General features: G+C 36.0%; 1 protein-coding gene across 2 annotated transcripts in view; it reads right to left on the bottom strand.

Annotated features, from left to right (window-relative positions):
- LOC584535 (thyroid hormone receptor beta) overlaps positions 1–21,432 on the bottom strand; it is a 30,259-nt gene extending 8,827 nt beyond the window's left edge. The window contains exons 1-4 of one of the 2 annotated variants that reach the window (XM_030973851.1): positions 20,932–21,432; positions 14,756–14,803; positions 7,167–7,282; positions 5,278–5,419 (exon numbers count right to left, since the gene is read on the bottom strand). In XM_030973851.1, the coding sequence (XP_030829711.1) occupies positions 5,278–5,419; positions 7,167–7,282; positions 14,756–14,803; positions 20,932–20,950 (325 nt within the window). In that variant the 5' untranslated portion in view covers positions 20,951–21,432. Of the gene's footprint in view, positions 1–5,277; positions 5,420–7,166; positions 7,283–14,755; positions 14,804–18,949; positions 19,162–20,931 lie in introns of those variants that run through there. The other variant, XM_030973850.1, reaches the window with a different exon arrangement.
- Positions 21,433–22,439: the final 1,007 nt, after the last annotated feature.

Here is a 22,439-nt window from a genome sequence, read left to right as displayed (position 1 = left end):
AAGATTAAAGCCAAAGCATTTTACACATCAGATCTCCAAGTCTTGTCGTTATTATCATATTCATAGTAGAATTGTGCATCATTTATAACTTCTTACAATAACATAATTATGAATTCACCACTGATTGCCATTACATGTGTTATAGAGGTCTATCATATCCTCATACATGCACGCGATCTGACAATTGCAAACTAATTGAAATAATGCTTATATTTCAATAGTATTACATCCATTCCCAAAACATTCAAGTAAGGCAAACTCTGATCCAAACACTTGTCACTATTTCAAAGATATTGTTAAACACTTTTGAAAGTCTTAGGAATACCAAGTTTGTAAACGAAATGATGATCATTTCATATTAAAAACAAGAATTTCGCTACTTTACTATGCTTCCATTATTAATTTGTCAAAATTGGAAAATTGTATTCATAATGGCTGTAAAGATCAAGAAAAGTATCTTTCTAAATTCAATCTTTATGGGATTTTTTCTGAGTAATTGCACACATATAACATATTCCAGGTTGAATCAGACATACACATAAAAGAATTATTGGGATGGAACTATGTTTTGCAGATCATTTCTAATTTCCCCTTAGGGAAAACATAGACAGAAGAGATGGTGTAAAGAGAAAGAGGAGGCCGACTATTCTCCTCCTTAAAAGGTTTATGTTTGTCGAGCAATAGCATTCAGTGGGTTGACCTTAGTTTTTAATCCCTTCAGGACATCTTATGACCTTACTATCATTGATTCTATTCAACAAGGATTAAATCTTAACATGAATGGAGAGGGGAGAGAGAAAGAGAAAGAGGGACAAAGAGGGGAGGAAGGGAGAGAGAGACACACACAGAGAGACACAGAGAGAGAGAGAGAGAGAGAGCGAGAGAGAGAGAGAGAGAGAGAGAGAGAGAATGTGTGAAAAAAATGAGAAAATTGGATAGAAATGGGTGAGAAAATAGAGTGATGAGTAGGATAATAAAGAAATATGAAGGAAAAAAAGAGAAGAAAATATGATAAAAGCTACATAGGTGAGAAAATAGATCTGAGAATGAGAAGAGAACATTAAAGAAAGAAGATATAATTGGAGATGGAGTGAGTAAAGCAGAATATTAGGTGCAGGTACATAGGTAAGAAAAGGAAGAAAACGTGAGAGTGAGAGAAAAGAAAATATGAAGTGTGAACATGAAGGGGGGGGGGTGGGGAGAGCAGCATAGTGAACAGGCAAACCATAAGAAATGTATTATATAACACAGGAGGGGGGGGGGAGAAAGAAAATTATGAAGAGAAATGGAGACCATGCAAACTGTACAGAAAGAATGAATGACAGCAAGAAGAAAACAGGGATAAAAAGAAACATGGAATAAGTTTAAACATAAATATCAGTATAGGCCATTACAAGTGGGCCTCCTACAATATCTGGAGGAAAATGGAAATGGAAATTATTTGATGAACGATAAATTGAAAGTATGTCAAAACAAGAAGCATTTCAACCTTAGAGTAGATAGAAAAACAAGATGTCCCTGATCTATTTTTTCATTTCCATCTTTCTTTTCTAATTCATTCTCCATTAAGCCGCAGCTCTTGTCCTTACGTGTCCTTGTTTGAGATACTTCATGTCCTCAGTCAACACAAAAGATACCCATGCAAATGCCTTGGTGGTAAAACTTCAAAGGAAAACCGATTACAAACAGGTTGCGTAACCCCACATCACCTTACATATCCTTTCAACATTATTGATTAAAAGATACATTCACATCCTTTGGCTCTTTGGCTCAATGCACACAGCGGTAAAGATGGAGCAAGGTTACTCGGCCAGCCCGAAGACGTGACAATTTATTCATGTTACTTCAAGAATATATTTTCTTCTTCGCTTGCTATTTTTGTTTTCCTGGCCCTGGCTTAGCGTTGCTATGTTTCTGAGCTGCTGGGTAGGGGATGCTCTGAGATAAAGGTTATCCATTCATTCCATTGTCATGAAAATGCAGACCTTAAAATGAACAAACTCTCTATCATCAACGATATTAATACCTTGTAATTAGCGAGGGAACAACATTTGTATTGAGTCTTATAATATTGCCTGTGTTCTTTCTTTGCCATTTTACTTCCATAGTTGCCTCTCCATTTCTCATGTGACATAAAGAGCTTATCACAAGACCTTGAGAGACTTTCATTTATTATTAGGCCTGTCTTCATCAGTTTGAGATTGCCAAATAGCCCGCTATTTCTGATTTGGGAAATAATCCTGAAGTTACAAATCACGTCTTTATCAGCTCGAGACTTGACCTCCAAACTCGAGATATTTTGCTCAGCGTTGGCACATAGTGCAAGTCTTCGAGCTGGTGAGGACGCACCGGACAAATAGTGTGATATTTTGCAATCTAGTCCAAGATATCTTGGGATGATTACCTCGACCAAATATCCCGCTAATTGCACCTTTGGGCTGATGAAGATGCAAATAAACTGGATAATTTGCAGGCAGGATAGTTGAAATAGCGGGATATTTGGCAATCTCGAGCTGATGAAAACAGGCTTATTATTATTATACAATTTCTCCAAGGCAAGGCGACGAGGATAATTCTTTAAAAAAAGGAGCTACTCATCTGTTGATTTGACAAACAATGTAGGACTGCCCTCAGCAGTGTTCTCCTAATCCATCGGCCAAGAAGAGAACCGTTCTACCAGGACTGCCTTTCATTCTTATTATAGGCTTATCACTTTTATTATACAACATTACAAAGTATTTTTCTTTACTATCTAACCTCCTTCCATGGGCTCTATGACATGATTTAACCTCAGCCCAGTTAAAACCAATGCTGTTTTGGTGCAAAACATACTAACATACAACATCAAACTACATACATGTATGCATGTATTTACTAAATAGATGTACAGAAAAAAATTGTGTGTGGATTGCAACCCCTTTTCTTTCTATTCGCATGCCCTTATTATAATGTAATTGAGCATAATTGTAGATAAACACATTTTCTACTTGAAAAGATAACCATTCCGATAGAGATCTCATTTAAAATAAGACTATTGATGTCTTCCTGCATTCATTTGTCAACACTTTAAGATTGCTCTGCAGGACCCCACAAGCTTTCAAAGCCTTGCCTTATATAGCAACAAACTCAGACAATGACTGGTCCCACATCACGTGCTGAAATAATATTTCACTGTATTTATATAGACTTCATTTGTTAAATTAATGAATTTAAGGTTCAATTTATTCTTGTTTATGGATTCAGAAGAATCCTAGAAGTATGAATTATTCAGTATTTCTCGAATTCACAGCTCACCATTTTTTGTTATTTATTCTACATTTAATTCATTTTAAAAAGGGAAATCCTACTATGGGGGTGTATGCTAAATCATGAGTTATCACAAGGAAAGACTTATAAAAAGGAATAATTTGTTACATGAAAACAACATGTATGACAGAAAAGGTGCTTGATCTTCTTTTTCTCATTGACTGACAAGCTCATACAAAGTAAGTGTCTCATTTCTTGAAGTATCGTGACCTTAGGATGAGAGGTCATTCGCTATCTTGTCCTCAGCAACCAATCTTTCTTTCACTCTCTCTCTCTCACATTTGTTTGGTTGAAGATCCATGTCAAGAGAACTGTCAGCAACCTGTCCCTGCTGACAGGGAGAGCTTTTCATCCTTTCACCTGGTGTAACAAAGGCACAAGTAATGTGACCTCATGATCCAATACAGTAGACTGATGGTCCCATAATCCTGCCTTTCAATGCATTACTCCACAACACATCAGCGTAAACACTTCCGAATATCCCAAAATGACCGTCCTCTCCCCCTCCCTTTGTCCTGGGCTCTATTTGCCATTTTCTTGACCTCACTTCTGGGTTTGCCTGCCTCCCTCAATGGAACGAGAAGACCTTACACCACCCCAGACAGACAGATAGACCAAAGCTTTTCTTTCTTAAAGAAATGATGAATTTGGCTCAAAATTAGACAATTGAAGCCAGAGAAAGGATCTCTGTTTGGCCTTAAAGGTACTATGTCCCTTTTGCAGCCAACCTCAAATGCTGTAGAACTTTGCAGGAATTATGAATATGTCATGTATGTCCTATCTGTGAAATTTAAACGTTATCAGTGTCCTCATATTCAAATTATGCAAGGAAACCCTTGTACTTGCTAGACTTCACTGTCAGACACTATTGAGTGACTGACGGGCTTTTTTACTTCTTTGGTAATAACATGCATGAAAAGAGTTGTAAAGGGTACATGAGCATTTGTCTACATCAATAACCCACTTCTTGTGATGGCCAAGATTAAACTGATTGAATCTTTGCGCAGCATAAAACGTATGACCATTCGGTACAATTGTCTGGAAATCAAGACTATTACTTTTGGGCTCTATAGCCCTAAAGTCGATTTGACAACTAATATTCGTTATTTTCCCACTTTAAGACATTTTCAAGCCCCACCTTTTTAGGGAAGTTCTAAATTAGTATTGTCTTTCAAATGCAGTTGGAATTTAACTTTTTCATTTTTTGGGCCTGCAAATGGGACATAATACCTTTAAGGACAGAATTATTGGAACATTCACAGCTCTATAATGAGAAGATTGCAGACAGAGCATGCTGACTGAAGGATAACAAGGTTACATACAAATAATCAAAATCTACCAGTAGACAAAAAAACGAGAAGGGAGAAAATTCTTCCCAATTAATTGAATGGGAGGATTAGACATTCTACTTTCACAAATGCTTTACCTTAATTTCTAACAGAAGCCTCTAAAAATAAATCATGCAGCATTGAGCCAACAAACAGACGAAACATTCCAGGATTTCTCTTTTTATCCAATAAAAACTTTCTCCAAAACTGATTTATTTTTATTTTTTCAACCTTGTGCTCAAGGGAATTGAATTGGAGGATTAGGCATTCATCAAATTCAATCAAATTAATGAATACCCTGCTTATATATCATTAAATGTATTCAATTGGAGTCTTATAAGAGATGTATTTAACAAAATAAACAAAATAAAGAAAACAGCTTATACAGAAATATGCTTGCTGGTTGGAACATGTTGACTGAGCTCGTACATTAGAAATAAAATAAAAGGGGAAACTTATAGAAAAAACATTTTAAAAAAAAACAATTGAAAATATGTTGAAATTATCATGTAAAAACTAAAAATCAACTTCTGTGAAATGTACAGGATAGAGAGAAAAGGGACAAACAACGTTCATGAAAAATCCAGCACTTTTAATAACGAGTTGAGCATATTAAATAAGAAAATAAATGGTAGTTACTTACAATCTGGTGCCATGCCCACGTTAAGACATTTCTTATAACGGCATTGCTGACATTGATTTCTGGTTGTTTTGTCTATGATGCATTCTTCATTCCATTTACAGTAATAGCTTAACTTCTTCTGAATCGTCCTTCGAAAGAAACCCTGTGTAGACAGGACAGGAAGAAGGGTTTCAGAATAATTGAAAGTCTTAAATGCTACATACTTGAAAGATCAGAAGATCTGTGTATCACCATTTCTTCATCCATGCAAGTTTTCCAGTTTAAATCAATTAATTGATATCCTACTTTGTGAAATAGCGAAGTCAAAGATGTGTATGTTCTCATCTAAAGTTTGGTTTATGAAAAATATTCTCACCTGGTGAGTTTTGGGGTCTACTTCAGATTTTCAGTTATAACTGGTCATTTACAATACACTGTCCTCCATGTTGTATATAAGCCATTTGCATTGTTGCAATATACAATCTTTGGCTAGTTTTTAGGTTATTCACTGACTTTTTGTAAAACACTGCATAAATTATTTATAATGATTCAAGATTCAAGATTATCTTTGAATCATGTCCAATTTGTGTACCTGGTCAACCTCTACTAGACTTGGAGCATTTTTCGTCAAAGTTCAGTCTTCTGACAATACCAAAACCCTACAATGACCTACATGGATATCCATGACATTTGAATAACGTTCTATGTTTTCAAGAATCTTACAAATATATGTCTATGTCAAGATCTTCATTAGATCTTCCCTGCCTAATCTTACCCAAGACATAGTCTCAGATTACAGACTCCACAAATGCACACTGCACACTATACAACCCATCTGTAACATACTTTTCAAAGAAATTGCACAGGATATGGAAATGTAAACAGATATATTCTTCCTGATCAGTGTTCTGAATAATGATAACTATAATTATAGAGTATTTACACCTTTTAGTCAGAATAAAAGCTGAATCGATATCAAGTTGTATAATATGCTGATGTTACTATGATTCTAAGCCGTATAGCTTTACCTCCTCCAAGGAAGCATGAAAATCATTGAAATTAAGATTGTATTAATCATATGACCATTTGGATCCTTGATCATTAAGGTCTTAGAATTTTGAATGTGTATTTATCCAATGCTATATTGCAAATATTCAAAAATTTGATTGTATAGTGTGTGGTGGGCTTCACAGAATTGCGGGCCAAATCAGTCAGTACACTGTAGTTAAAAGTATAGCATTTTAATCAAAATAAATCAGTTTTTATGTAGACTCTAAACATATATCTTCAAACCAAATCCACCACATGTATATCTTACGGCTTTAGTATGCTGTATGAGAACCCACAAAAAATTGAAAATATTGACCATTTACAACTACATCCTTTTATTCATCAACTATTATCAAACTTCTTCTCTATTTTCTACTGTTCTTTTTCCTGAGAAACTATTGAACATTTAAATAAAGATCTTTTTACTTATCAGCAAGTATCAAGGCACTATGACAATTTTCTCCTGCTTCTACTCCTCCCCCTCCCTTTCTCTCTCTCTCACTTCTCCTCTCTCTCTCTCTCTCTTCTCTTCTCTTCTCTTCTCTTCTCTTCTCTTCTCTTCTCTTCTCTTCTCTTCTCTTCTCTTCTCTTCTCTTCTCTTCTCTTCTCTTCTCTTCTCTTCTCTTCTCTTTCCTCCTCCGTTTTTTTGCTGTATATTGTTTCCTGAGGGGAGGGCATCAATAGGGACTATTGCACGTCGACATAGTGCACTGCTACGTGTCACGTCCTTTTAAGGCACTGCCTTAAAAGGATGTCACGGTGCCTTAAAAGGAGGTCACACGTAGCAGTGCACTATGTCGACTGATGTGCAAATCTAAAAGTCCCTATTAAATTCCAAGCACCAACTACAGTTAACTCACCTTGCATCCTTCGCATGTCATACACCTGTAGTGATAGCCAGTAGCAGCATCTCCGCATACTACACACGGTTCAGGACCATTACTCAGATCCATGTAGCTTGGTATGTATGGTGATTCTATACAAAATAAAACAAACAATGCCACCACTATCATTGTCATGGCTACATAAACCTAAAGCGGCTAAACCAGTGTTCAAACAAGTGCTTCAGGCTATATTTCGTCATAAGTATAGGGTTAGGGTTAAGTTTGCAATGGGTTTGTAGGTTCGGTTCAGGGTTAGGATTTCGGTTACATGCAGGTAGTGTAGGAAAGTGAATGAAGATCAAACAAGCTCAGATAAATGTTGAATATACAAAATGTAACTTATAGTTATTACTTCACAATCACTGATTTTGAAGAAAGAGCTAAATTCTACCACCAAACAGATGAACCTCTTCAGTGATTTAGGCTCAGGTACAATTAAGAATAATACTGCAATTTCGGAGAAAAACTAGCTCATCTAAGAAATCCGGGCAAAACAAGGGTATAGAAAAGAAAAACACTTTTGGTTCACTGCCAACAAGCCTTTAAGGAAAGGCCATATTGAGCTGATTATAACACTACCCTCAGGAAAGTCTTACATGACTTCACTTCAAGAAGTACCAGGTTATCATGTAAGATTGCATAACAACTGACCCTAGTCCAAATCAAAGGAAAGTATATATCAGGTGAACTCTGTCCATGGTTTACATGTAGGTCACTTCCACATCTTCTCTCATTACATCCTGAAGACTATTAACGTATGACGTGGTAAATGACTGACAAATATTGCAATGGTGAATAAAACTAATCAAAGGGCGATCCAACCCTTGAAATAAATTTATGTGTATGGCAGAAGAAAATAAGATGGTGAAAGTTTGAAATAAATCTGACCAATAATGAGAAAGTTATGAATGTTTGAGATTTCTGTTTCTCTCTTAAATGTCTCCCCCTTGGGGGCACTACTCAAAACAAAATATATTATGGATAACAAATCACCATAGGCCTATGTCCTCTAAAGAGAAATGACCCCCTGAGTCATACACTTTTGAAAAAATTAGTCATTATGTTTGTTTGAACAATTGGGAAAGTTGTCCGCCTCTACATCACAGAGACATTTAGCCAATTTTTTGATGTACATGTATGTTGAGTTGCTGACTTCAGAAATCAATCACTAATTGTATTATGTCTGATTTTGAAGACTATGGATCTCCATTTGGGTGGGATCTCATAACTAGGTACCCACCCGTGTTGTACTACATCTATATTACTAATACGCAAAATCGCCGCGGGGGGTCCAAACGGGTACAAAACGGTTCCTCAAAAACGTCTTTCCCCGACCCCGCCCGCCTCCGCCGTGGCGCGGGGAGGGCGGCACAATTCCACGAGGTCTGTCTCCCGTAACCCGCGTGCCACGTCGACCCCGCGATCGACGTCCATGCCGTTAAACGCGGTTTCGGGGTGCCGGGGAGGACGGGCGGACGAGAGCACGGCGGGCGTCGTGGATTGCGAGGAGGCGACGAACCCGCGAGAGCGAGTCGGCAAGGCGTGCACCCGCCCTCTGTCTAATTATCAAAGAGAGACGAAGAGACACACGATGGACGAGAATCCACTCGCGTCAACGGGTGTAGCAAGTCTCATTGTAAAGGGCTGCGGCGTATACCGAGTAAGGCCTCTTGCTGTAGGATATGCTTTGTAGCATGTAAGAGAAATACATATCAACAGACGACTCACCCGGGTGAGGGGATGTAGCCAATATGCACGCTCTCACGGGTTCGGCTTACCCGTGTTATGCGTCTTTCTATAGGATATGCTTTGAAGGCCAGGCGCCCACAGTGTACGTGTATTACACGCTCTCAGGTCACACACATGCACACACCACAGTCGATTCGAGTCGAGGCGATTGCGACAACTGGCGCAAACCATGGACCTATTTTCACGTAAAATTTTTACTCTGAAAATAATTATACAAATTCTGTGATCTATGCCAACATAATCATAGTCCAAGCTTCTGTTTTATTGGTCTTTTCATGAAAACTACATCGAAATCACAACAAGAATAGCGCAAATAGATCTGTGATAGTACGCCTTCACGTGACAGTTCAGTTACAAACTGCCTTGAGTCCACAGTGTATTGCCACGGCAGCTGAGCGCTGCTGTCGGAGGTGCTGTCGGAGCTGAGTGTGTGAGCAGGGAGTAGCGGTGACCGGAGTAGCCAGGTCTGTCCGTGGTGTGAGGAGAGTCTAAACAACACTTTGAAATTGCTATTATTGCCCCGATTTCAATATAGTTTCGTGAATAGATGTATGAAACCTGGGCTTGGATTGTGATTATTCTGGCCATGTATAGTTGTATACTGAATTTCGATAATCATTTTTCAAATTAAAGTTTTCACAAGAAAATCAGACGGTCGTCATGGTCGTTTAAAAACATGATAATACTTTTAGTATGATACAGTTCTTGCATCAAATCAATTTTTAAAGTATGGGGGGGGGGGGGGTCAGGTAACTCAAAGCGATTTGAGTGCAGGCGTGGTGTCCACGGGTACAAAGGGCTGAACCCCCGAAAGCTCAGGGGTTTTAGGCATTACGGTCAGATGAGCATATTTTTAATGCCTTATTTGTGACACTGGCAGGTCGATCACTAATTGGCGTGGGGTCCATAGTAGAGTTGCGTACCAACTACACTGAGCTGAGAGTACGCTGGCCTACGTTACTATACCCTGAGGGACGCAAAAAAGTACGCAAGATGGACGCAAACAATTTAATATGTTTAACAAAATTCGCATACTTTCGGCGTAGAAACTTGACGCAGAAAGTACGCCTTTTTACGTAACACTACGCTACTAAACTAAACAAACTGCATCTTTAAATGAATTAATGAAAAATTAGCCCAAGAAAAATTAGCCCTCGAAAGATAAAAAAAAGTAGCCCCCAAAATTTTCCCAAAATTTGATATAGATCGAGTCCCCGAAAAAAAAAATCTTTCACTGGATTCTACGCTCACAGTCCCACACACAGTCGAGTCAATTTGTGCACAAACCGTCCGATTTTTCACGTAAAATCTTTCCTTTGAAAATAATTATACACATTTTGTGAACAATGCCAACATAATCATAATCCAAGCCTCTGCATACATGTATGTAGTCTTTTCATGAAACTACATTGAAATCACAACAATAATAATGCAAATAAATCGTAATTATCGAGATCCTATCTGACATACCGTATTTGCCGGCGTATAGGCCGCAGTATTTTTGGAAGAAAAAATATCAAAAAGTCGGGGTGCGGCCTATGCGGCGAAAGAGTAAAAAAAAGATTTTTTTTTTTTTTTTTTTTTTTTTTTTTTTTTTTTAGTTTTGATTTATGGCGCTATGCCTGGCAATGTCTCCCAGCTCAGTAATCAGTGTTGACTCACCACTCGAAAACTACAACAACACTAAAATTTGTCTGTCATCTTGGTTTGAAAGTAATCTTTCTAATAGATCTCAATATGTAGTTTATAATAATAATTCCTCAATTTTTTTTATATAACAAATGGTGTACCACAAGGTACTATCCTAGGACCTAGTACTCTTTTGTTTTTAATTCACATTAATGATCTTACACATTCTTCTAAAAACGACATTGTTACTATTATTTTGTGACAAGTTTACAAGCACAAATCAGCGCCTTTAACTGCACCTCGATGTTAAATGAAGGTCCTTCCCCGCGTGGGTTTTCGGCAACAAAACAACAACAACAACCAAAAAAAAAAAAAAAAAAAACGATTTTTTTTTTTTTTTTTTTTTTTTTTTTTTAATGTCAAAATCGGGGGTGCGGCCTATACGGCGGTGCGGCCTTTACGCCGGCAAATACGGTAGTTTGTTTTACGATGCGCCATTCATGGTCAAACAGCATATATTATAAAAATTCTCTATATATAAAGATAATCTAAATTTTTTTTGGATAGCACATAGGCCTCTATCTATCTATCTATTTGGCCCCCTCCCCTAGAATCCCGTGGATTTTCCACGGGTCCTGCTAGTAGTACAGTATTATTCATGCTGTCATTAATCACAAATACTACAAAGGACAGGTTCTTACTCACAAATATATTTCAGCAAAATCTGCAGGAGAGCATTGAGTAATCCTTACCCTAAAGGTACTTTTTAACATTCATGAGCAAGTATTTAAAACAATCATCCAAAATATTTGGAACATGAAATTTACGAGTGATGAAAACAAATATATATATATATATATATGTTCAAATGCTTCTCTCATCAGATTTTACCCTTTCATCCCACATGCACTTTGAAATGCATGATGAAATAATTCTAGTAATCTTGAAATCCACAATACCCTTGTAAAAACAAGAAGAATAATAAAAATCCTCCTTTTAACTTTTTATTGTTTACAAAACTCAGCCCCACAGCACTGCAGTTTTAAGAATATTATGCACCATACAAGTATCGGTTTAAAAAAATTATTATTATTATTGTCATTATTATTATAAATAATTCAAGGAATTAATCTCAACATCATTTTACACCAGTATGCAAAATGATTTTAATACAATAGTTATTGCAAATGCACACCTGATAACAAGAAGCTTAATTGTAATTATTAGTATTACGAGTCTGCACAATTGAGAGTGAAAGACTAAGACTCAATGACCTTTACCTTACTAACATTGACTCAGGGAGATAGACAGAGAGAAAGAGAGAGAGAGAGAGAGAGAGAGAGAGAGAGAGAGAGAGAGAGCCTGAGGGGGGGGGGGGGGGGAGAGAGGGGGGGAGAGAGAGAGTTACATAACTACCAAAGGAAATGATTAGTCCATGCAAAGAGATCCTCCTTGGTCCATGTACATAATATTCAAGCTTAATCTTTATAGGTCTTCTAACTCCATAGGTACTCGATCTAAGAGTTCAACCTATTAGGTCCACGGTTTAACTAGATTAAATGGTATGTGTAGTGCAGCCTTAATTGTTCACAAATGTCATGGTAAAATGCAGGAATTCACCAAATGTTTCCTTGATTACTTGTGCATTGTGCTTCACTTTTTAATACTAATAGTAGCTCATAACACAAATATAATTGAGTTTATGAAGAACCTTCATTACAGCAGCTACATTTTTCATCCCTATTTGCTATTATTTAGTACATTATACAAAAATACATGGCACAATTAAAAACATGAGAGCCTTTGTGAACGATAGTTTGAGAAAGCTATGATAGATGAAGACAAAAAAAAAATGTAAAGAAGAATGTTCAAGTAGGGAAATCATTCAGAGGAACAGCAAATGAAATATAAGATATGAATGGAAAATTAAAAAAAATTACACAGGTGCTGTGAAGCAAGCTTAAAAACAGCTTCAGAAAGTAAAGCAAGAGAAACTCTGAAAGCTATTCAACTACAGATAAAATGGCAACAACCGAAAGTAGTGTTGAAGATGGAGACAACGAAACTGTAATCACATGGGCGAGTCCAAATACCTGCCAGTAATTTTCACATCTGCTGTGTGTTGATATTATGCAATATTACCTCATCATTTTCCATGACTACCTTGCCATTACCTATGCTGTATTAAACCATCAAACAATCTCTCTTTAAAATTTGGCCTACAGCTAGAGGTGAAATTATTCCAAAGTCAACAGACTAACAGCCTAATTGCATTTATTTTCTAACACTGTTCTTCCACGTTTTGGCCTACAGGTAATATCCACTATTTAAAAGTGCATGGTATCCATATGCTGGCGGCTGAGAAGAAAATATCCTGCATTTAATATACATCTACCTGTAGATGTAGAACTTTCATAATATGCCCCAGAGCCTACATGCATTTCCTACAGTATACATGAAAATATTTTCATCTCATGACATTTTACTGATAGAACTTGGACAATATGCAGTCATATTGAAACTCCATTCTCTCACAATTTTCTTTTTGGCAGTATCCATTTCAAACTTATTCATTGCATAACAATTTGCCTTTCCTTTTGTGTGGTGTGGTATGAAGGACCATAAAAATTCAACTAAATTCCTAAACCAAATTTAACATTACATTCTATTTCATCATATTTCATTCCACTTTTTGTGAAAATATAAGAAAGTAATTTTAACAATTTGTTATCAAATTATCTTTGATTGAAGTTTCTTTGAAAACTAATGTGCACACAGGCCTCCTTCATTCCAGATAAAGAATACATAGGTTGTTAAACATCTTCTATTTAAAAATGGAGAAATATCTTATCAAGAAACATTTCTCGAAATTGAAAAATCCACCTCTGGAGTGTGGTTTTATTAAACGCCTGCTGAAGTTTCACTGATTTTTTGCAGGGTGAAAGCAAACTACGCTATGGGCCCATTTTTGCTCACATGGCTCTCCTCGCTTCCATGCTTACAAATGCAGGGCACCAGCGTCGGGCATGCGCAGTATACTCACCTAAAAATCGTTATGAGCAAACTTTGTTGGTTTTTCTGAGTTTTTCCAGGAGTGTAAATAGTAGACCCCAAAATCAATGCTTTTTCAAACTGGTGTTTGGGATGTGTAAATGGACCTATTCTCCCCACCCCCACATGACGTTTCATGTTAGGTTTCTTCTGGAAACCTGCCAAGAAATGAAACTCCATACAACCAGGAAAACATAACATCCACTGGTCAGCACAACACCTACGCATTGGTCACTCACTCATTGGTGACTCATTGGTCAGACTAGTTTCCTAGTGCAGAAAATGGTGTCTTTGAGCAAGGAAATCCACCCCTTTGGATTACTTTGTACAAAAAAGTCACTTGCCCACGAGAGATGAAGAGAGAGAGAGAGAGGGAGAGAGAGAGAGAGAGAGAGATTGCAAGCAAGGCCTCCTTCATGTTAAAAGATTTTAAAAATATACTAAATAATGGAACAAAGATAATGACCTGGTCAGACTAAACTGAAAGTGACCAAAACAAGTGATTTTTCATATTTCCAAGAATCCATGAGTGTTTATCAATGGTCAACGGAACACAGGGAGCAATGACCCAAGATGACTGGTCAAGATTACAACATTTCTGGGAAAATTGTGATTCAATTCACATTTTCCACCAACTTTATCAATCTTGAGGTTTATGTTCCTAGGAGTATGGCTTCCTTTGTCTCTAATGAGATTGGGAGCCATGATTCTGCTTTCAGTTTCTTCCTCTATCAAAACATCGACCTAACACAAAGGTCCATGTTCAAAGTCATTCAGTAATTCAACATCATTCCACTGGTTGATTAAATCCAAATAAATGACCAAGTCCTTAATAAGATCTTCTTCACAGAATATAAAATAAATTTTCATATTTTCCCCATCAAGTTTCAAACTGATTTAATAAGATTCTATTTGTTGTTACATGTTCGATTTGATTTTGATTTATTGGATTACCTTCAACATGTGATAACTGATAAATGATGTTTTGTCTGTAGGAAAAGAGTCAAACTTATGTCATCTATTCTAGGCAATATTACTTTACCCATTTTAAATAGAGTTGATTAAGATTTCAATCGATTTAGAAAATGATAAAAAGGTTACTGTTAATTTCGAGCACTTATTGTCCAATTACTTACTCTTTTCTTCACCATCTGCCCGCCCTTCACCTACATGTAGACTCTCTTCTGTATTAAAAAAAGAGAAAATAGCAAATGAAATAATAAATGACAAATGTCTTCACTTTCTAATTTCATTTGTAAAAAAACTAGACAACAGGTAATGTTTTACTTTGCATATACATGTATGTTAATAACTCTACATGTTTTACAAGCAATATATTATACATGTACATGGTTTATGTCTAGCTTTAAACAAGCAATGATCATGTTACATAATACAGGATGTTGTTGGTTTAGGTCAAAGCTAGAGAAGATGCAAATGTTAAGGACAATTATTCTTCATGAAGTCATTCCCTTTGCAAATTAAATCACTTCCTGAATGGTAGGGATTGGAACAATAAAACTCTTTTGAAGATTCACACTTGTACTTTCACCTGTTAAATGGTCTCCCCTAGCAATTTGTATATTCTTTACCGGTATTTGACTTAAATTATTTTAGATCATACAGTATTTACAATTGCAAATCATTCAGTAATACAAATATTTATGCCCTTACAAGTAAATTACATGCTAAATGCTTCATTTTGCACCAAAATCAAATGTTACAAGATTGTTTTCTTTCTCACTTGGAAAGCTTCAAGCAACAATATTTTGATTTTGTTGTTGTTGTTTCAACTACAGTCTACTGCCTACACTTTCATAATATAAGGAAAGAATCATATCAGAATTTGCATGAAGTTAATATTTCCTAATAACAAGACGTAACAATGCAGATTTAGTGAACTACGGTATAGTTTGGTGAAGACTTTACGGAGTCGCATAAAAACCCACTACTCCAAGTCCAATCCAACCAACTCCAACCAACTCATATACTGTACCCTACGGCTTACATACATGTATGGGGTCTGATCTGAAAGACTAGGCTGAATGTCACATTGCTGTAATGTGTACATAGAGGAAGGGAATGTCCTTGAATCGGTTCATTCAGGTCACATGCATGTAGTACCCCCACAGGGTGTATAATTTCCTATCTACTACAAAGAGCATTCCAATGTTATATAATCACTTCCAAGAATGTACTACTACTATAAACTGAAGTTGATTTATTGCACTGAAAATGCATACAAGGTTTGTCCTGGGCTAAAGTATGATCAGAATAAACATGGCCCTATGATTACAGTGTGCCATAAAACAATGCCATAGCCCAGTACTACATGCAGGACTACATGATGTATGTCTCCATATATACGTTTAGTTTAATATGTTTTCACTTTTCAGCAACATTTTTTTTTACTTGAAAGGATGTTTAAAGAGAAGGTTGAGTTCTGGTAAGAGGTGAAAAATAATTTGTGAGCGTTATCATTCTTATTATGCAAGTGTGGAAGAACATCGGATAAGACATGTTCCCTGAAAAGCATGGCTCTTCAAATGCCTTCATATAACATCGTAAAACTCGGGGGGGGGGGGGGGGTGAGGGGGGGTAGGATTTTTACGCCGCGTGTTCGTGTAGTCCCATATACATCTTTCTGTGTACAGTGTTTGTAACTTTACCAAGACTTGGCCAAATTTCTTATCATTTTGATGATTCCAGAACCTTGTAATACACACAAATTCTTATATGCTAGATGATCAACCTTTTCTTATCGATTCCACACCGTTTCTTTTACAATGCAATCGCATGACCAGAACTCAACTTCATCTTTAAGGAGAAATTTATGAAACTTTTAATATACAGTTTTGTGTTTAGCAATGCTTTTCCCACTCTATATAAACTGTATCAAGTTTTTGTTATCAACAAAACTTCTGATTTTCTGGGTTTATCGAACATAGTTGCAAGTGCCATAAACAACTGTCAGTCTCCAACATTACGTTTCTATCTTCTGAAAGTGTTCAGTTTCCTAAATGATACTGCAAAATACAAAAATACAATCAAACTGTAGCTACATAATGAAATTGAATGATGCATCATGATTTCCATTCTTTTTAATTTTAAAACCAGCTTCAATAAATATTCAGCAGAAAACATCATTGTTCAAGTATTGTACATGTATTCAATATTCGTATCTTGACATATTGAAATAAATAAATCTTGAATATTGAATCTTGAAAAGACGTTCACTACATGGACTAACTTAATTTATAAATTAAAACACAAGCAGCTCTGTAATTTCAATTGCATAGTAGAGAGAAATCATTTGGAAATTCGCAATGCAGAGTTGAGCACAAAAACTGGGCATTTACAAGCCTATAAATATAAATATCTAACACAGAATACTGTCATGGGCTGCACCAGATCAATAATGCATGTCTGACTAACAAAAGCAGCAAGCTGAACTTCTCCATTATGAGAGACAGGGAGGTCTTGCATGCAAATAAGATTACGTAATCAAGAATAAGATAGTCTCCTCTTACAGACCTCTTCACATACAGTAAACATGGGGGGTGTGGGGGGGGACCTCCCCTAAAAGGCTGAAATAGCTATATTTTTCAAAATGATAACTGCACAGGTTAAACTGCAGGCTGTTCAAATTGCAAAAATCCAAGAGCAAAGAATGACATAATGAATGCTTATCTGTCTTTATGACTGAAGCAAGTGATGCTTTGTATTTCAATTTGATTGTCAATATATGAGTCATTAATGAAGTAGATTAATCATTCTTATGAACTGATATGATTGGATTTTATTATGTTTTGTATCATAACATCTGTTTATGATATAAGCACAGACAACAATTATTCAGACAATTATGATGTATACAGTGATTTACAGTTTTCTCTATTTATCCCATCTTTTCCTCAATTCAGCATTCAACTGATTTCTGTTTTAATTATGTTTCCTTTCCAGGAAATTAAATCAATCAAGATTAAGGTAAAACTTTACATCTCATTCATAGCTGAGATTCACAGTTTCTGTGTTGAATAAATAAGAGAAGTCCAAAGATGTAACACTGAGGTTTGATAATAAAGACTAGAGAGGTATATCTCATATTGGGACAAAGCCCCAATAGAGTCTTCTTCACAGGACCAGTCACCTCACCACCTCGGAGTGTACAAAGGGGATTGTGGTAAGGGATGGATACAAAAAAGATCTTCACTTAATCTTGGACTAATTGTCTATCATGTCCAGTCTGGTCTTTTGTTGTCTTACCCTCATATGGGGTCAAAGGATTATGTTTGGGTCCTGGTCTTGGCCGAGGTCACGGTCAGGTCGATGGTAGGGGGTTCAAAAAGAAGAGAGAAAGATCTATGGTTTTATGTGGTCAGTGCATGTGAAGTTTGAGTGGGAAATAAGTAAAAAGGCCTATATTGTGGGTCCCCTTTAAAGTTTAAACAATATAGTTTGTCTAGTTCTTACAATTCTTTATCTATATAAATCTTATTCACTATACTACGACTACTACTACTATACTACTACTACTACTACTATTACTACTATTTACTACTACTACTACTACTACTACTACTACTACATGTACTACTACTACTACTACTACTACTACTACATATACTACTACTACTACTACTACTACTACTACTACTACTACTACTACTACTACTACTACTACCTCTACTACTACTAATACATGTACTACTACTACTACATGTACTATCTTTTTGTTGCCATAGGCTAACAATGCCACCAATATTAAAGTCATAGAGTGTCACAACAGAACAAAAACATTCCATGATCCTGAAGGCTTTTTGATCAGTAAAAAGCCCCTATCATTAGCACCCTACATTCTTTTAATAAAAAAACTGAATCACATATTGTGACATATAATGACCAGTTATATCACCACAACCATTAAATATTCTTGGAAACAAATTCAATGTTGATTTGTCATCTAATGGACTGGTCAAACCGTGGACCATGGCATCGAATCATGAACAAACAGAACTCTGTTCGATTTCCTACTGGACTACTCAAGTCTCCACCTGCCAATTAGTCTCATTATTCATACCTTGATTACTCTTTTACAAATTTACAGGATTGATATTAGAAAACATGAAGTATGAGACTTTGAGGTGTAAAATTTGGACAGAGATGGAAAGTTGATGCCAAACTTACCACTTTTTAAGCGGTCAACTAAAGAACTGTATGCTTCAACACTCCCCTATTAAATCCAAATAATATAAAAAAATCTTCTACTGTATGAAACTGTTGCATATTAATTGAGACTGAGCGCTAGACTACTGAGCGTACCCACCAACCTTGTAATAATAAGCCCCAGAGTCCATCACCTTCCTCATTGCATAACATTGCATCACAAAGCAGATTACAATCCACTGTTGAGTAACCAGCCACACTTCACATGACCTGGGTTGTCCCTATGGCTCTTGTATGAACAGGGGGCCCTCACCATAAAGGACAAACAAGAGGGCTTCAGAAATGGAGAGCTTAGAAAAAGTAGTCTCAGAAAACAGACCCCAAATCAATGTCACAAAAACAGTTTGTGAGGTATCTCATTTAGTATGTTTAATCTGTATTATCTGGCTGAATTTTGTGACTTTTTCTGACCACATATATGCTCAAAATTTCTAAAAAGTAGGAAAGAATTCAAGCTTGGTTCTAAATTGAACAGTTGCAAGTTTGTCAAAGAGTAATAATTACGTTAAAGTAATTTGATAAAATTACATAGGAAAAAGTGGAATGTTTTTGTGTCAACAACTATAAGGAATTGATAAACATGTATTTTATAAAGTGTTTTAAAACTGTTTTTAATGCATTTTAATTTTACATATTTTTTCTGCATGTGCTACTATGTAAAATGTGAGTTGAAAAAAAAAAATCTTAATTTTTTTTTTTTTAAATTGTCAGAGAGATACACATATAATTTTCAAACTATGTATGTTTCACAGAATAAGACTGCTCTTGGGTGTTGCAAGTAGGTTCGCTTCATCTACCAGCTAGCTATGCAACCATTTTACTTCATAAAAGGAATAATTAAGTCATTTGGAAATTAGAACAGCTTAATAAGATGAATTTTTGTCAGTTAGCTGGCAATTAGGATGATAGCATTCTGTCATATTTCAAATAAAAAAAACGCTCTCTTTATTTTAGGCTTGAAACTTTGAAAGACCAAACAAAAAGGTAAATAAAAAGAAAAAACTCACTTATTGTCGGGCCGGGCTACTCCTATCTTCAACATCAACAAACTGTATTGCATTTTGTAAATTAGAACATAATAGAAGACAGGTCTGTTGCAACATCAAATCATAAATACACTGTACACCAGTTTTATAGAGGGAGGTGGGGGAGGCTATGTATATATACTACAAATTAGTAGTTTTTGTATACAATTATAGAGACATAAAAGTAGACAAAATGGGGGAAATTCCAATTTCTGTGAAATCTCGAGTACAATAAAAATGAGGTTTTGAACTGTTGTATTCATTCACAATTTGAAGAAAGGACAATACATTACTCAAATCTGTGAATATGCAAACACAATATACTAAATTATTATTATAAATCATATTCATCAGCTGCAGCTTAACTTATTGAATACCCTATCACTTACAGAAAATTTACTAGCCTGGCAGAAATTGAAGCTCAGATCATGATGGACATGAAAGAAGAAGTACATAATGCATTACATTTCAATGAAGTTTGTTCTAACAGTAAACAGGTGTTGTGCAATTATGTCCAATTGATTACAAACAAATAATCATAACATGATGAAGTTCATGAAAAGTAAACAACAACCATGCACAAAGTTTAGAGAAAGCTAGGCATTCCACCCAATACAGTTACTTTATGATAATTGTGAAGAAAGAGCCCTAATTCATTTCAAATCTTCACACACAAACAAACGTCAGATAAAAGCTAAGACTAAGGCCAAATCACTTTCATTTTCAATTTGATCAATTATCTTCCTACCTTAATTTTTGTTATTATCATAAAATCTATTATATGATAATCTCTGATTCCACACTTTCTTTCACAACTGGTGTATTTTGTGTAAGCCTGTCAAAAGCTCTGTCAAACCATGGTCAACACAAAGAGAAAATTACCGAGACACGCGCTCGTTAACATTCAACTCATTTCAAGGACACAACATTACAGTCCTTGAATCAGGACAACACCCGATCTCACTCACACTGCACTGCACTCTCTCATTCATGTAATTAATTCATGCACATGAAAACATCCGAACCGTTAACTACGGAAATAGTTTTGTCAAATAACTCACCGAATTTTAACTTTGACATGTCGAACGACTTCTCAAGGATCTGTCAAAAAAGGACGTGTTTCTGACGAAAATATATGTGGACAAGCAGGCGGTGAAATGAATGTGATGATGATGCTGATGATGATAAAAACGCTGGTGTACTTTGAATTCTGTTGCTCCTGTCAAGTTTTGAGTTTCCAAGTTCATTTATTCAGCAAAATAAATGCCAAATCAATTGAAATGGTGCATTGGTGATAACAAACCAAACGGCATCAATTATTTCTGCCTGGTTAAAAGGTCGAAATGATATGCACATCTTGCGAAACTAGAATTGAAAGAGTCAATATATTTTACTTTCACCACTGAGCATGAGCATCCATTTCAGAACCGACAGTTTCCCTTGCTTGGCCTGCCTACTTTCAGGTCAATCGAGATCTAGCCCAGCCAAAGTTATCCTCTTCTTCCAGAGCTCAGCGCCCGCCAGCTCTACCGGTATACCCTTTGTCAATACGGCAACTCACTGGCACTAATTGTAAAGATCGATGGAGACGAGTCCATTATCAAAAGGAAGGAGTTTTTAGATGTGCGATATAAGTTCATATTATTTAATCTTAAAATGACACAAAATAGCTATATAGAACTTTAAAAAATTACACTTGGGCTATTGTATGCTTCGATTAATTTAATTCAATCCATCATTATCATTTTCTGAACAATTTATTTCATTTAGTCCCTCATTTCGTTGTCTTCACCCCATGAGCTGAGCTGAAATGAATTGAAACTGTTCGGTTTCGAGTTAGTAATCATGCATGGCCCGAAAGGTTGTGTTGAGGTAAATTCCCTATTGCGTAATCTTACGTAACTGCCTCACGCTCTGCTAACGCATAGTTTACGTTTGTAGTCTATATACAGACAACTTTCCTTTTAGGCTCTCGACTGATCTGAGGATAGCAGTAACTAGATAGTTATGAATTATTTTAACCCCCTTTCATATTCATCAAACTACTTTGAGAAATCAGTTAGTTTTTAATACAACTAGTCAACTACCACTTAACGTTGTGAAATAATGTTTAGGTCTTATCTATTTCTCATTTGGAAATGTCTAAATGGCGAAGAAAATGGGAGGCAAGCTAGGACAGTTTGATCAAAAGCTGTCAACACATTAATTACAATATCAACACGAAAGATATATTATTTCTCTGCAAACCAGATAAAACCGATTTTAATGTACTTGTAATATGAATTCTTTCATCACTTACTTTTATTTTAGGCACACGACATTGGCTGCATGATCACTCCTATTCTCTGAGGACTATTTGGGCAACATCAAGAATTCGTTCAAATATTTCAAATTGTATTAATTAATGACTATTGAAGATAGCAACAATTCTCATGTAGGCATATTGTGATAAAGTATAGATAAGAGAGAAAGAGAGGAAGAGAGAGAGAGAGAGAGAGAGAGAGATACGCACACCCACACTCACACACTCATAAGGCCAAAAAAAAAAATCCTGGTGTTGATCCTGGGA

This window comes from Strongylocentrotus purpuratus, unplaced genomic scaffold (genome assembly GCF_000002235.5).
Source record: "Strongylocentrotus purpuratus isolate Spur 01 unplaced genomic scaffold, Spur_5.0 spur5_scaffold_7, whole genome shotgun sequence".
NCBI lineage: Eukaryota > Metazoa > Echinodermata > Echinoidea > Camarodonta > Strongylocentrotidae > Strongylocentrotus > Strongylocentrotus purpuratus.
Note: the sequence above shows the minus strand (reverse complement) of the source record. Positions and strands in the feature narration are given on the sequence as shown.